We start from the raw sequence: 15,632 nt of genomic DNA, 5'->3' as shown, positions 1-15,632 counted from the left end.
ACCAGATACAGTCCACCCAGTAAATGATTCTTTGGCTGTGGCCAATGTTAAATGCTCCAGAGATTTAAGAATTCTCAAAGAATAACTATGAAAAAAGATAAGCCTAATATGGAAAGTATCCTTGCATCAACTTACATCAATAGCTTTTCTCCTTAAAATTCATGTACAAACCAATCAGAACTCCACAGCGACTAAACTACTGTTCTGTGACCACTGCTACATGTGGAAAGGAGTACCTGTAATACTGTCCCTATACACTGCCTGCTCTCAGAAAATCAGGACCATCAGGGAAGAACAGCTTTACTCTGCACATCTGGTACTCTAAACATGGGCTCCAGCACAGTTCCAATCAGCACATCCTCCTCCCTCCCTTCCCAGCTACCACAGAACAAGATTTAAATTATAGAGTTGGTTTGCTAATTCCCAAAGTTCATGAACAAAGAAAGAATTGCTTCACATTAATAATACTAACACCTAGGAGCCCTGTACTATCTAGATAAGACTAAACAGCACAGGGAATCTTGTATAAAATTTCTATACACAGAAAGAAGCATTGATTTGTGTCCTTAAAGCAGACAACTGCCTCTATAGATGAATTTCAGGAGCTGCATCCACAAGTCTGACTAATCGTAGCCTGCTTACCTCCATCATCCAGGGGCCGTTTCTGCACTCCATAACCGTAGACGGATGGGTCCACAAGCGTTGTAGAATTATTCAAGTGAGGAATATCTCCAATTTTAGCAGCAATCTATAAAAACAGGGGATAAAAGCATGATTCACATACATGAAGTTTCAGCCACCACAGCTAAACACTCTTTCTTCCAATAAAGCATTTAGCCCAGGCCAATCTTCTCTCAGCTATTTACTATATAGGTAGCTTTATAACAGTTCCAAGACAGTAGTTCTTAATTTGTAAAGTAAACAATCTTCTGCTTGCTTTTAATATTTGTTTAATCAAGATCACATTCACCCAGTTCCTCTTCCGGACCATAAGTAGGTATTTACTCCCTGGAACATTATATTCAGGTTTGTTCACTCAATGGACAGCTGACAAGCTAAATCTTGCAAAGAAGAGAGTTCAAACTAGCTCATCAACTTTGTCCTGGAGAAGCTGCCACCATCACAGCCATGTAGGAGGACACATACTTCCTCCTGCATCCGTGCATATCCAGACATATAGAAATGCATACTCGCACATCGGTGCGGGGAGCGGAGGAAGAAGAATGTGAAAATACCCAGCACACGGACAGGTTTGGGAACTCCCCGTCAAAGAGAATGGATCACCCTGTATTTACTGTACAAAGAATAAGCCAGTGAACAAACTATTAGCCCAGAATTAAGTTTCAATTTCCTGCAGCGGTCAATACAGCACAAACACGACTAACGCTGCCTGTACCTCTGCTTCCATCCCTTACAGAGGGATAACAGCCACTCCCTGCCAAGCTGGGATTCAAGTTGGACATTTACAGGAAAGAGGAGTCAGTCAGGTATCACAGTAATGGGACTAAGGTAAGCAAATGAACTAGGCGAGAGACACCTAACCACCACTGCATAAAAGTGAAAAAGTTAAGCTCATGTCTAATGATATTTGGGAGACATCCAAGCGGAGGGATGCTGAGAAAAGCGAGCCCTTCCACCCGCTCTCCAAGCTAACTGAGGCAAGCCCACTCTAGAAACGTAGAGGTACATCACTTCAGTGCTGCCCCGGGGTTAAACACCCGCTGCAGGGACAGCAAACTGCAGTCTCACAGCACCCCTTGCCTACACAAAGTACTTGGCTGTTACGAGCCAGTGCAGAACAAAGTAGTTACAGAACAAATATACAGCACGGTGTATTCTACAGTGTTTGCTTCCTTTTCCAGCAAAAAGAAAATAACTGAATAGGATCTTTACTAGGACTCTGATCTCACTCTATTATAAGTGGCATTTCACCGGAGAATAAGCAACAGGAACAGATGAAAGAGCATTTTACAGAGATACATTTTTAAATGAAGACAAGGGCAAGTGACAAATATAACTAAAGGTGTCCCTAAAATTTGAGTTTTACTGCAACAGAAAGACATCTACAGTAACTCTGGTTGTTGACACTATCAGATGCTGCACTGGAATAAACAACTGCCCAAGATTCAGAACTACAGGTTACTGAAAAAAAGCTATTTGAAATAATCTTGAGAGATTGAGGGCTTTTAGAAAAAGAATAGAAAACGTTCTCTTCAATGCCTTGCATGAAAAGGGCTCCAAGTTTTGACCATTTTCTTCTCATAGTCCATCCCCTTCTGTCATCTTTTAGAAAGTCAACAACTTTGTTGTGTCAGAAATGCCAGGAGCTAGAGAATAAAGTCCTCCTGCAGGACCAGCACAGTGATCACGTAGCAAAGCTGTGATGACAAGCACCTTATATATCAACATCTCTAAAACCTAATAAACCCATGGAAATCTGATTCCGAAAGCACAGACTACCCCTTGTCCACTCCATACTAGGGAGTGCCAGGTGATGCCTTGCTTTTTTGTTGGACACTGTACTGCATCCATGGTTCCAGCCCTTTGCCCACGTGCTTTCCCCTTACGTTTGGGACGCGGAGGGTTTCAATGAAGGTACAAAGAGCATAGATATTTCCTGACTACTTCAATGCTGAAAAATAAAGTTAAAGCTTTATTTTATAACAATCTATTAACAGCTTTCACATAATAACTTACAAACGTATGTCAAAAGGAACTGTGTCAGGTATAACATACCTTGGCATGTTTTGGCACATTTGATTTTAACATGCCCTTTATGAACCCTCTTTCTGTTAGTATTTATTTACTTGAAAAAAATTAAAATCTGTAAGTTGTGGAAACCGTGAGCTGATAGTTTGGAGCTGGAATCACACACCACAGGCTCAAGGGAAAGAAAAAAAATAGTCTGTGGATAGCAGAAGCTGGCCTACAAAAGGAAGCTAGCAGGAAGCACAAAGGTGTGCATGAACAGGTCACCAGCACTAAGGCTGTCTGCCCCCAGAGCAGGAAAGCTTTGCAAACCCCTACTCATGCTTAGCACACAATTATCACCCTGGCACAGAACCCTCCAAGTAAAGAGCAAAATAAGAGTCAAAGCAATTTTTACATTATCAGCTTTTGGGATATTTTCCTCTTTTTTTTTTTCCCCCCCCTCCTTTATTTAAACTCGTACCCTTATCTCCAAAGCTTCCCAGCTGCCACTGGATTACAGCAGACAACATGCCACCTCACCACAGCATGAAAAAATACCCCGGAAAATTAAAAGTTGAGCTTTTTAAGTAGACGTACCAGTTAAAATACATTTTAACTTCTTATGTTCAACTTAAAATGGGAACCTCAGTTTTTACTATAGGTTCAGCAGGGAGATAAGCACAAAAGTTAGAACAGAGCAAAAGCAAGCAGACCTAGTCCTTATCTGACTAAATGACCTTGAGTAATGTACTGCTAGCCACTGCTTTTGTCCTGCCGTATGTCAGTCTTCATTTTTTTCTTTTTTCTTCCCTAAACCCAAAACATCTATTTTAATAAACTCTAGAATACACCAGAAAAAAGCATCACTACCACAGAACTGTTTCTGCACCTAATTTCCCCCAAATAAAGTTCTCCACAAACACTTTAAAGGACACAGCACAAGCCTCAGCTACAAATTGCAACGGTAAAGCCAAGAAAAACAAAACCCCACAAAGTTGTGTGAAGGATACATGCTTTCCTATACCTTGCACTTCTGTCCTCCTGTACTTTTAACACCCTTTAAAAATGGTGTAATACCAAACCACTTTTAAACATGAAGCTCCTTTGCTAGGCACAGGACTCAAAACACCAATATCTCCAGAATTCAGCTTTCAAGAGCTTCTGGGAAGAATCTCTCCATGCTGTCCTGCAAGAGACCAGCAACTGATAAAGTCACCAGTCCTAGGTATTAGTAGGATATAAAACAATAAGGCGCTGTCATCTGACCCTTCAGACAATTCTAGTGCTTCTGTACTCTTCCCATTCGTTCAGCAGAATACTCAAGTTCGTATGACAGACGTTTCTCCAGAGTTCTGTAAGTAGTAGTGAAACCATTCACAACCATTTAAGTTTCATGTCACAGGTGGTTTTCCTAAATAGTAGAGAAATTGCAAAGCCCTAGATCTATTTGAGGATGATTTGAAAAAGTACTCTGCAAGGGGATAAAGAAAAGTAAGAGCCCTCCATCCCCATGGAAATTAGAAGTAAGAGCCTGATAATAGAAAGGAATTTTAAACATACAGCTTGCTGGCTGTCAGGAAGTCTCAGGATATTCACCCACTTTCAAGGTACCCAAGATGGCACACTACAGGTTTATCAAGCCACAGCCTTTCCTCTTCACAACATTCCCAGAAAGTCAAGATTTGGGCAGTACATATGGCAGGTTACAAGGAGAACAGCACATGTGAGAAGAGGGAATCTGTAAGTGCTGCAAATGCACGTGTTGTACTGAAAATGAGACTGCCAAGGAGAACAGGAGAGGGTGAGAACCAAGCAAGACACTGTTTTGTCAATAAGAACAAGACTCAAGGACAGTCCGAAAGAAAGCCATTTTTGTCCAAAGTACAGGCAGCTCTGCTTATTTTCTGATCCCATTACTCAAAAGGGGAACAAATATCTTCTCTCTCTGGCCTCCCCCCAAAATGCCACAGAAGAAAAGTCACCCTGCCTAGGAGCTGCCGGATGATCCACAAACTAATCCACCCTCTTGAGCCGTGGTGCAGAAGGTGCAGGACAAACAACCTCAAAGACCCAGCATTCACTTTAAAAAGTAATTTTTCATACACCTCAAATACTTCAGAGTCCATGAAAAATCCAAGCAAGTCTAGCACAGACACTGCTGGAAGCAAAGTACGAGTCATTTCTTTCAAAGGTATTCCAGATTTCTTGCTCTTATGTCATCTCACATCCCAGTGACTTTGAGGAATGCAAAGTGTTACATGATGTTGCTGTGATTGATCAGGAAAGTCTTCCCTGTCCTGAATCATTTAGTTATTAATAACTAAGCACTGTATTCCACAGCACGACTTTAGTGTTACAGCTCTCATGAGAGCTGAATTTAGTAAATTTGATTACTAGTCTTAAGTGTAAGATTAAACTTCAAAAGAGTTCAAATGTCAAGCCAGGGATGCCATACCAACCCACAAGGCAAGAACTACAACCAAACTTTTTTCTTCTGCTTCCTCCCCCCCTTAAAGCAAAAGTAATACTCAGAAAAGGCTACAGCATTGGCCAGAAGCAGTCCAAAAGCTGACATCTAAGTACCAGATCAGTACAGTTCAGGCAAATACAACATTAAACGTGCTCGGTGAAAGCTCTGCCATCACCTCCAGAAAAGCGTTAGGTGTAACCACATTTATATCCCGCCCCATCCTCAGCCAGGAAGTTCCATCACAGACTGCTTGGGTGCTGAGGTAAATACCCCTCCGCTGAGCAGTTAAGACCACCTCCACTCACGTGTGGTAACGAGCCACTAGTGACAATGTAGTCCTGCTGTTCTGGGCAGGAACAGACTACCTACTCCCTTACAAAGCCTCTATGGAACTAGATTAAATCACGTACTTTTGCGGGGGGGGGGGGGAAATATTCTAGCACTTGCCAACAATTCTTTTCATCCTATAAACACTAATGGGAAAAAAAAAAAAAAAATCACATTCAACAGGCAGCACACAACTCACTGCACAAAAATGTAGGCCGCTGCACTCCCATGAACACGTGCAAAGCACGCATTTCTCAACACGCTTGCTTTCAGCGTGGAAAGATAGCAGGAAGGTTGCTACTCTGCAGCACCTGACCTGAAGTTGGCAACTTGGAAGATTTTGAAATCTTTCAGTTCAAACTGACTCAAGTCATAGGTTCACAGAAACCCAACACATTCTTTCAAGTATAACGAACTTAACAGCAAAATTGGAGTGAGCACAGCTAGGTTACAGAATCATTTAATATTCCATCTCCTTCACATGTGGGTTAGGGGGCCGCACAGATTCACCCTCCAAACACGATAACAACCACGCAACACTGATCCACATCAATTTTTAGTTAGTGCTGTTTTAGCCTAATACCGTCCAAGGCACCTCACCTTCACATTTAACCTGTTACTGATTAGATCAGTGCTACATACTGTTGCACTTTCAACGCTCACAAAATAATTTCAACAAGCTGCAACTTACCAGCAAATAATTATTTTCTTCTACATAAACAGGTTATTCAAAGATTATTCAACTGCTAGCAGGCGATAATATTACCAGATATTCCACGAGATGTTTTTGCAGTGAGAGGCCTTCAGAAACAGACAACCAGGTCAAGACAAACACAGCTGCAGCACCTCTCAATTTAACTGCACCAAGCAGATAACTCTGGGCTAACAGCAAAGCTTTCAGACATCCCATACCACCAAGGCCACAGCGCTTTGTCAGCCACTGAAAAAAGTGACGCGTGGCCTCATCCAGGAGGCAGCTAACACACAACTTGCCTACTGCAATATTTATGCTGAGAAAGAAATCAACGACCGAAGAGCAGACTAGCTCGTGATCTCCTCTGGGAAGGCACAGGGTGTTCATCTAGAACAGCGAGTGACTCTGTACGGGTCGCTGAAGACCCCACAGAACGGGGACTTGCTGCCATACTGATTCAGGAGTGAGCCGTGACGACGGTAAGCCACTTAAGTTCCATTAGAGCGATGGCTTGAGAGATCTTAGGGTCCAGCTTCAGAAGTTTCTCAGCAAAATGAGAAAAGCAAGTCTGAGCAACAGGAGGAGATTTCTCCCACCTGGTCTGCAACATTGGGAAGAATAAAGTCAGGGTCTTTAAGCGCCAGCTGGGCTGTGGTCCAGTTATTTGGCTGTACTACATCTCCTTAAGGTGCAGTTACTAAGCACGAGTAAAGTGCAACCTGTTCAGAGGTGGAATGAACACCTGCAACAGACATGGAACAAGAGATGCGATGAACAGTCGCAAAAAACTGTGTGTGAGCAGAAGCCTCTTGTTTCTGGAGTCACCTTCCACAAACTGAGCAGCACACAAACACTTGGAATATCCTGTACTGAAGACAAGGGTGCTGATTCCTGCAGGTCTGGGCGCTTTCACTGAAAGTTTCCATTTTAGTGCCATGTAAGCTCAGAGATCCCTTTGGGGAGCACTTCACATCGCCCCCTCTCTCCCTCCCTCCCAGGGGGGAATGCAAAGCTCCCCCTCTGCCAGGGCTTCTATTGACTAGCCTAACACACAACGAAGCACTCGCTTAAAATCCGAATTAACATTAAGCTCACACCCACCCACTGCAAAGTGCAAGACGACAGCTTCGCAGACGAGAGCTCCCGCAGGCTGCACACCGCCTCCTTCCCCGCGCACAGCAGCGCTTCTGCCGTGTCACAAGCCCCGCCGTGTGCAGGGGACTGTCATAGAGCCCCGCCGCCGCCGCCGCCCACCTCTCTGCCCCCGGACCCCCAGCGCCGCCGCCGCCCCCCCTCCCCGCCGGGGACAGCCCCGGGGCCGCCGGCTCCGGCCTGCCGGGAGAGGGGCAGCGGGGCCGCGGCCCTGCCCCTCAGGGCGGCTCCGCGCCCCGCCTCAGCCCCGCGGCCTAGCGGCGCCCCGCGGCCTCCTCCCGCCCCCGGCCCGCCAAGCCGGCGCCTACCTGCCGGACGCGGTGCAGAGCGTCCACGAACCCCTCGGGCTTGATCCCCACGGGCGCTGCGCTCTGCCCCTGCGCCAGCTCCGCCATGACACGCGCCCCGCGCCCGCCCGCCGCCGCCGCCGCGCCGTCCCGCCGCTCCGCCCGGGGACCCGCACCCGGAAAGGGAAAGAGCCCCCCGCTTCCGCCGGAAGTGGGCCCGGGCGGGGGGGCGGGGCCTCGGGGGGGGCTCGCGCCGCGCGTCACGGCCGCTCACGTGCCGGGGGGGGGCGGGGGGCGGGGCGAGGCGCTGGCCCGCCCCACGGGACCCCCACAGACCCCCCCGCCCGTGACGGGGCGCCCACGGGGTCGGGGGCGCTCGGGAACCCCAGTGCCCGCAGGGGACCGCCTGCCCCTTCCCCTGCCAGACCGTCCCTGCCTGGGCCATCCCGTCCCTGCCTGCCCCTGCCAGCCCCTGCCAGCCCCTGCCAGCCCCTGCCAGACTGTCCCTGCCTGGGCCATCCCGTCCCTGCCTGCCCCTGCCAGCCCCTGCCAGCCCCTGCCAGACTGTCCCTGCCTGTGCTTGCCCCTGCCAGCCCCTGCCAGACTGTCCCTGCCTGTGCTTGCCCCTGCCAGCCCCTGCCAGACCGTCCCTGCCTGGGCCATCCCGTACCAGGTTGTGCCCCCGCTCCGTCCCTGCTGCGGTGGTGGCCGCAGAGGTGCCCCACCAGCACCCACCAGTGAACACCCTCGGTGGACACGCACCCTCCCGCAGTGCCCGTTTCCTGCCTGTTTCCATGCACGTGTGTGAGGACGTTTTTGACCCACGTGGCCGTGGCTGGACGCTGCCATGGCCTTGGTGACACGTTGCACGAAGCTCCCAGACACGGGGTGCCGGCACGCTCTGGAGTGCTCTGCCTGGCTCTGCCAACAACTGAACCCCCCGGGGGTGCCTGGGCACCCCCCAACCCCTGGGCCGGAGCCCCTCAGTCACCCTCCCACCACAGCGGAGCCGCAGGACAAGGACCAGTTAGTCGAGAATTAATGCAAAGAACATGCAAAGCTTATTTATTCCTGGAGCAGGGCGCTGCCGCACGGCCCCTACCCAGCCCTGACGTCCCGGACATCAGGGCGATGGCGGTGCTTTTTGGGGGTGTCCCATGAGGGCTGCCACCCAACCCGCTGCCTGGGTGCAGACCCTCTCGGGTGGGGGTGCACGCCTGGCTGCTACGGGGTTGAGCGTCCGTGTATGCTCAAGGCTATGCGGGCAATGCCTCGCTGTGGGAGGGTGGCACGGCTCATGGCACGGGGAGGGGACCAGGGACAGCGGGTGTCAGCTCTGCCGGCGGGGTCCCCATAGGAGAGGCTCAGTGGTGGGAGCCCAGGTCTGGTGATCAGGCCCCCCCGCCCCAGCCTGGCAGCACAGGGGAGCCTTGATCTAAACCCCCCCACACCCAGATGCAGCTGCATGAGTGGGTGAGAGATGTTATCTCCCAAATTGCAGCCTGCAGCCAGCTCCTGGCGTGGCTGGGTTTGCACGCTGAGCCTGGAATAGTCCAAGTTTCACTGATCCCAGACCCTGTTTCCCAAAGCCACTGAGTATTAAATTCAAAATTCAAACTATGACCCAAGTTGTGTTGCGTTCCTTCTCAGCTGTTTCTTGCTCTTTCCAGTTTTATGCATCTCATTTGCGCCTACATGAGTAGGCAGGAATTGCTGAGGCCCATGGAATTATCTGGTGGCTTTCCAAGAGCAGTGAACACGCTTCTTCACTGGGATGCGCAGTCTGCTGCCAGTCACCTGCGTTACACCAGTGGGCTTGCTGATGACCAGCCTATCCTCCTTTCATAAGTTGATATAATTTTCTTAAGCAAAATGCCTATTTATTTTAGGAGAAAGAAACACAGTCCATGGGGGAAGAATTTTAAGATGATCTATATCACCGCGGCCACCCCATCATCTCCTGACCAGGGTGGAGGAAATTTCTCCAGCCATGCCCAGGGCTTTGCGTCTTCCTCTCTTGCAAACAGCCCAGCTACTTTACTGGATTCAGGGTCTTTTTCCCCTCCTAGCCCTGGCTGGGAAGATCCAACAGGCTCAGCACCAGCCTTTCCCCAGCTGCCCCTTTCCCCAGGCAGGTGGGGGGATCACCCCAACATCCCCATTCAGCTCTCAGGGGTGCCCTGCCCTGAGCAGGATTTGCCCTGTGACCCTCCAGCTAACGCCAACCTCAAAGTGGCTGCCAAAAAGGTGACCAAATCTGAAGCTTAAAGCCCCCAGTGCTCGGATGCCAGCAGAGAGAAGCCATAGCCTCTGCTGCCAGAGCCAGGGTGACTCTCGGGGCTGTGAGAGCTGAGTTTTGGCAGTCTCAACCCCGGCAAGAGAGGAGGAGCCTCCTGGGTGCTGGGCAGGACTGGGCTGAGGGACCAGGCTGCCAGGTGGGTGACAGTGAGCCCTGGCGCTGGATGAGCAGGGACGACCGGGAGGGAGCCCAGTGAGACGAAGACATCAGGCAGCATTTGAAAAGAAGGAAATTACAGGCCTTAAACACTTCCAGAAACAAATTTCTGATGTAAATCTTCCTTTTGAGGGTAAAAAAAAAGGGAAAAAAAAAAAGAAAGGAGTGATTCTACGCCTCCATCACCCGCCTCCCCCTACCCGAGACACACACACCTTCACACACACACGCGCTGAAATTAGTTGTGACAGCTGAAATTCTCCTCTTGTCGGACGCTGTTTGACAGGGTACTTAAAAAAGGAGGAGAAAAAAAAAAAAAAGAGAAGAAGAAAAGGGAAAGTGGTTTGGTGTCGCATGGGGGAGGCAGAGGGGGGTGATGGGGTGGGGGGTTTCAAGTGATACAAGGCGCATAATTCAGGCTTCTTGGATTGCAAAAGCTCCTCTTACCTAAAGGGCCTGCTGCCTTTATTTTTATCCAAATGGCTCAATTACTGCAAAGCCCCACAGAGAAAATTATGGATGTTTGCCTCTATTTTTCTCCCCTTGTCTCGACAACTGTAGATATTTTGTTTTCCTTCTTTCCATCTCTTTTTTTTTTTTTTTTTCTTTCCCTTTTGGTGGTGGTGGCTGCGGGAGGTGGAAGGTGGCTGGGGACCAGGACGGGGGATGGATGGAGAGATGAGGGGGGACTCAGGGCAAGGGACGGGGCACTGACACATGGTGGCCCTGCCACCATCCCACATCTTGGTCCTCCCTCCATCTCCCCCACGTCACCTCGCACCTTTGGATCCTCACATCCCCCTCATCCCCATGTCCCCCACCCTTCTCCCTTCCTCCAGCCCTCTCTCCCTCTCTTTTCTCCCACCTCCCTCCTTTCCTTCCCCCTGCTCTCCTCCCCATCACCCCCTCCCTGTGCCTCTCAAAGCCACCATAATAGCAGCTTGTTTGGCACTTCACTTGGTCTCAATGAGAAAATTCCCCCCTCTCCCTCTTTTTGCCTTCGTTATTTCCAAACCCTGCAATAGCTCCTTTGCTCAGGGCTGCGGGAAGTGCCCATTTTTCAACATTTTTCTTTGGCTTATGTTTGTCATCCTCTGAATTACCGCACCGGGGAGTCCAGTCAGCCCGACACCAGGCCCTGCTATTCACGCCTCTCCTGCTCCTTGAGATCATGTAGGGAGAAATTAGTTATTTATTTCAAGCACCACTGCAGTGTACTTCCCCGCAGAAGTGTTTGTTTTGATCCCCCACTGGAAAAGGAGGCTCCGCGGGGAGTGCCGGCATGCCGGCAGCGCCGGGTCCGGCAGGAGATGCGGTGAGGGCAGGGCAGGGTGTGGGCAGCCCCTGGGGTGTCCCAGGAGAGGTGTGAGCATGGAGACCCCCAGCAGACACGTGGCTCATGGAGGGGTCTTCACCATGCTGAGATGCTTCCCCGAGGCTCCTCCTGAAGCAGATGCTCTCTGCAGGTCCTGAGAGTTTCCAGGTGATGTTGTCCTGTCAGGAAACCTGATTGTCCTTGGTTTTGTCCTTAGGGCAGGCATGCCATGGTGAGATGGATCCCAAGACCGCATGGCTCCAGGGGAGCATCCCACCCCAAGGTGGCCATGACTGCACCAGGGAGTGCAACCCAGGAGGTGCTGTAAGACTGGGTAGATTTGACAGCTGGAGGAAAAAAAAACCTGCACCAGACCACTGTCACCAGACACAGTCCTTGGTCCCACTCACTGTCTGCTGTCCTGTCCCCCCCCAACCCCCTTCGCAGAGCGGTACCAGCCTTGCACGGGCAGCCGGGCCTTTGGGCAAGGGCAGCGGAGACCAGGAAACATTCACCAGCTCAGAGGTGGTGCCAGACGATGCAAAGGATATTGCCTGTCCTTGGAGGTCATAACCCACCTCCCCTCCTCCCTGTGCCAGGGTCAGGAGTCAGCGAGTCCCATTGCTGAGCCCACCAGTGCCGTTGCAGGCCAGGCTGGCATCGCTGCAGCTCCACGGCTGCCCCGGCAGTCGAGATGCTGCCAAAACTCATGAGCCCTTTCCTTACGGAGATGCCATGGGCAGGCACGGGCAGCACTGGCACAGGCCACGACAGGCTGCTAGCGAAGGGGCCCAGGGAGCTGCAGCTTTAAAGAAAGAAGAGGAGCAGCGGGAGGAAGAAAATGCAAAATTGGCCCAGTGGGTAGACCTGCTATTTAAGTGCAGTTGAGAAGCAAGCAGGAGGAATTACAGGAGAAATGATAGTGCCCTGACAGCTGCCATTTCCCATCGCCAGTCTCCCCTAATGGAGTCCTAATGTAGTGGTGGGCTCTTCGCTGTCAGCCCAGCCTGAGACAGGGCTCGTCTTTGTGCTGGTGACAGATGGGACAGTCCGGCCACAAACCTGTAATCCTCTGATTTCTGCTGGCGCTGGCTCAGCTTAACCCCTTCTTCCCCCAGCACCCACCCACTGCCCAGGTGTGTGGCCGGCGTGGGGTCCAACCTGCCCCCAGGGTCCCCCATCCACTGCAGTGTGCCGGGTCTGGCAGCAAAGCAAGGCACTGGGAAGACGAGGCAGCTGCCTGCAGCTCCCTCCACGTCGCTTGGCTGCTTCTGGCTGAGGCAGCGCAGCAAAGTCTCAGCTCTGTCACCAAACGGAGCCCGAGCAGGCGGCAGCACCGTTCCCTGTGGGGAAAGCAAAAAGCCAGAGCCCACTCTGGCCAGGTTCCCTGTGCTGCTCTGCCTGTGTGACATTTAAGTGGGCAGGTGAGTGCAGGCAGGTGAGTGCAGGCAGGTGAGTGCAGGCAGGTGTGCTCTGCGGCACCGTGCCCACCGGGAGGGCTCTGGGCTGCCTGCCCGGCACAGCACCCGCCAGGAGCCTCCCACTACCGCTGCCAGCCGGCTCTGGCACTGAACCTCCTTACCTGCCTCAAATTAGCCCCAAGCCAGAGTAGATTAGAGAGTTTTAAGCTAAAAGATGTGACGGTTCCCCCCCCAAGACCAGGCTGACTTGACTACATGCAGCTCCAGTCCTGCTCCCCAGGAAGCCGGGAGTGGCAAAAGGAAAAGCTGCCAGAGCTTTTCTGCAGAAAAATAAATGCAGCTACTCCACACGCTTCTCTGTCTGCTGGGAGGGAAGGCCAGGCGTGCTGGGGGACTCTCTGCAGCAGAGGGATGGGCAGAGGTATGCTCTCACCCCTGGGGATGAAAAAGGGTAGATTAACCACCTGCTGGTCTCTTCTCCTCCATCCCAAAGGGCCCAAAGGATGCCTGGGGAGGCATTTTTGGATGCTCCTCCATTAGGCAAAGGTCCAAGCCCCTCAGCCTCCTTCCCAGCACGGAGCATCTCTCACTTTCACCCTATCTGCCCTCCAACACACGTCTGGGTCTCCATCCCCTCTGGTGAAACCCACCGACATCCTTCCAAGCTTCTGTTGGCACGGGGCAGCCAGCTCTTCTCACCCTTCAGACACAGGGCCATCACCCCGGGATCACAGGCACCGAGCAAAAAGTCACCGGCCCAGCGGGGTCCCAGCACCCTCCTCATCTGCCCCTGGAGCTTGCATCCCACCAGCAGTGTGCCTGCCTGCTTTCCTGCCCAGGCAGAAGTTAGCAGGTAGGACAGAGATCCAGGCAGCTCTGCTGGGTCCATCTGCTCATCCATCCTGCTGAAAAGGGGGGTCCTGAACTGAGCCCCACTCCCAGCTCTATGACCATCCTCACCGGCCAGTCCAGACCTACCCGAGGCTGTGGGGAATAGAAGCATCCCCATCCCATATCCCTGCCCCACTAAACTCTGGGGAGCAGCTGAGACCCCAGGCCCAATCCTGGAGGATGCTGAGGGTCCCCATCACCCTCTGCTCAGAAGGGACCCCCAGCCCCCCGGCAGCGTCAGACCCTCCTTGGCAGGAAAGCGCAATGCGGTGCACGCAGGTCCTCAGCACAATTAGCCAACAAGTGGCTGTTTTGTGAGGGATTGTTGCTGATGTGTTTTAAGTGGCTTTCTGAGTGGAAATTGTGAGGCGCTGGAGAGGCCGGCAGACAAAGAGGGGGATGCATTAGGTTTTATTGGTCTGCTTCGCACACATCTGACATCACTCCACGGAGCAAGTTCTGCCCGGCTTTGGGGAAAATGAAAAATAAAGCAAGAAAAAGGGGCTGAGGGTACAGGGGCGGGGGGAGCATGAACGATTCAAGCAGGCAAGTGAGGGCTTAATAGCAGGAGACACTGGAGCAAACTGTGTCAACCAGATGGGACCCGGGTGCTGCGGGAGGAGAGGGGAATTAGCCAACCCGCGCTTTGTTCCAGCAGAAAGCGCGGCCCTCTCCCCCCAGGAGCTGCCTACATGTGATATAATACAGCCCCTTTCAGCCGCTAAGCTGGCCAAGGACAAAAGTCACCGATAAATAGCGAGAGGGTGAGGCTGAAAGCAAAAGGCAGAGTTGCCAAGAGCTCCCGCTTTCTCCTCGGGCTGCCCGCGCTGCTGTGCATCTGCCCTGGCCGCCGGCGTGGGGACCCGTGGGCATGGCCATGGCAGGGCTGGGGCAGGAGGGGTTTTGGAGTCATGGTGCCTTCAGCAGGGGTGGTTGCAGCCTGTGTGGCCTTCGTCATGTTCTTTCTGCCTTGATTCCCTTTGCCAAGCCATAAGAACAACAGCCCCCGTGCCTTGGGCATCCCCCAGCGCCACTGGGAAGGGCTGAAGGCTGCCGTCCTGGCTGTGTCTCCCGGCAGCCCACAGCTTGGGTTTATTAAGCCAGCGTGCATCCTTTACCTTCACTTCCAGGCTCTGGTAAAAACACCCCCCAGCACCAAATAAAACAGTTCAAAAATCCCTCACCCAGCCCCGAATATCGGGGAGTCAGAAGCAAACCCCACTGAACGCTCTCCCTACAGCCGCCAGCATCCCTCGGTTCCTCTGTCGTTCATCCAGAGCCCCGTGAGCACCCTGTGCCCTCACCCACTGCCACCCCCCCTTGCCCACAGCAGCCCCACGTCTGATGGGTGGGAGGCTTGAGGCATCCTGGCCATCGCACCCCAGTGCAGAGCTTGAGATCCACAAACTGGAAAGAAGAGACCCCGAATGTGCCCAGTCTGAGCTGGCACCCCCAGTTTGGGGTCTCCCTTCCCTCCCAGCCCCTAGCAGGGAACCAGCCTGGCCAAGCACTAAACCAGCCATGAGGCTGTGCAAACAAGCAGGACCCCATATCCTCTCCCCTCCCCAGAGGGGTCTTCCTTGCTCTTGCAGAAATATTGATCCAGATAAACCAGGGAGACACATTAGGTGCCCCGGGGGGGTCAGGAGATCAGTGGCTCAGCTGGACACCCGCTGGCCCGTGCCCATGGGGTCCGGCTACACAGCGCCAGGATGGGCAAGGGGAGCACCGGGGGCCTTGGGAAGTCCCTTACACCACCAAGGGGGCCGGGGCCAAAGTGCTTTTGCCAAGGGGAGGTAAAACAAATCGATGAGGGGCCACTGTGACACGCTGACCCTGGCGCTGAGCCGTGGTTTTAACACGTGACAGTAAATCTGGGCGGGGGGCTTGGAGGCAGATGGCTGGAGGGGGGGAGGCGAGACGGGGCAC

General features: G+C 52.2%; 1 protein-coding gene across 3 annotated transcripts in view; it reads right to left on the bottom strand.

Annotated features, from left to right (window-relative positions):
• FUBP3 (far upstream element binding protein 3) overlaps positions 1–7,781 on the bottom strand; it is a 40,759-nt gene extending 32,978 nt beyond the window's left edge. For all 3 annotated transcript variants that reach the window (XM_074846017.1, XM_074846019.1, XM_074846018.1), the window contains exons 1-2: positions 7,643–7,781; positions 643–748 (exon numbers count right to left, since the gene is read on the bottom strand). In XM_074846017.1, coding sequence (XP_074702118.1) covers positions 643–748; positions 7,643–7,729 — 193 coding nt within the window. In that variant the 5' untranslated portion in view covers positions 7,730–7,781. The remainder of the gene's footprint in view (positions 1–642; positions 749–7,642) is intronic.
• Between the last annotated feature and the right edge of the window lie 7,851 nt (positions 7,782–15,632).

This window comes from Strix aluco, chromosome 20 (assembly GCF_031877795.1).
Source record: "Strix aluco isolate bStrAlu1 chromosome 20, bStrAlu1.hap1, whole genome shotgun sequence".
In the NCBI taxonomy this organism is placed as follows: Eukaryota; Metazoa; Chordata; class Aves; order Strigiformes; family Strigidae; genus Strix; species Strix aluco.
This window is presented reverse-complemented; position numbering and strand designations above follow the sequence as displayed.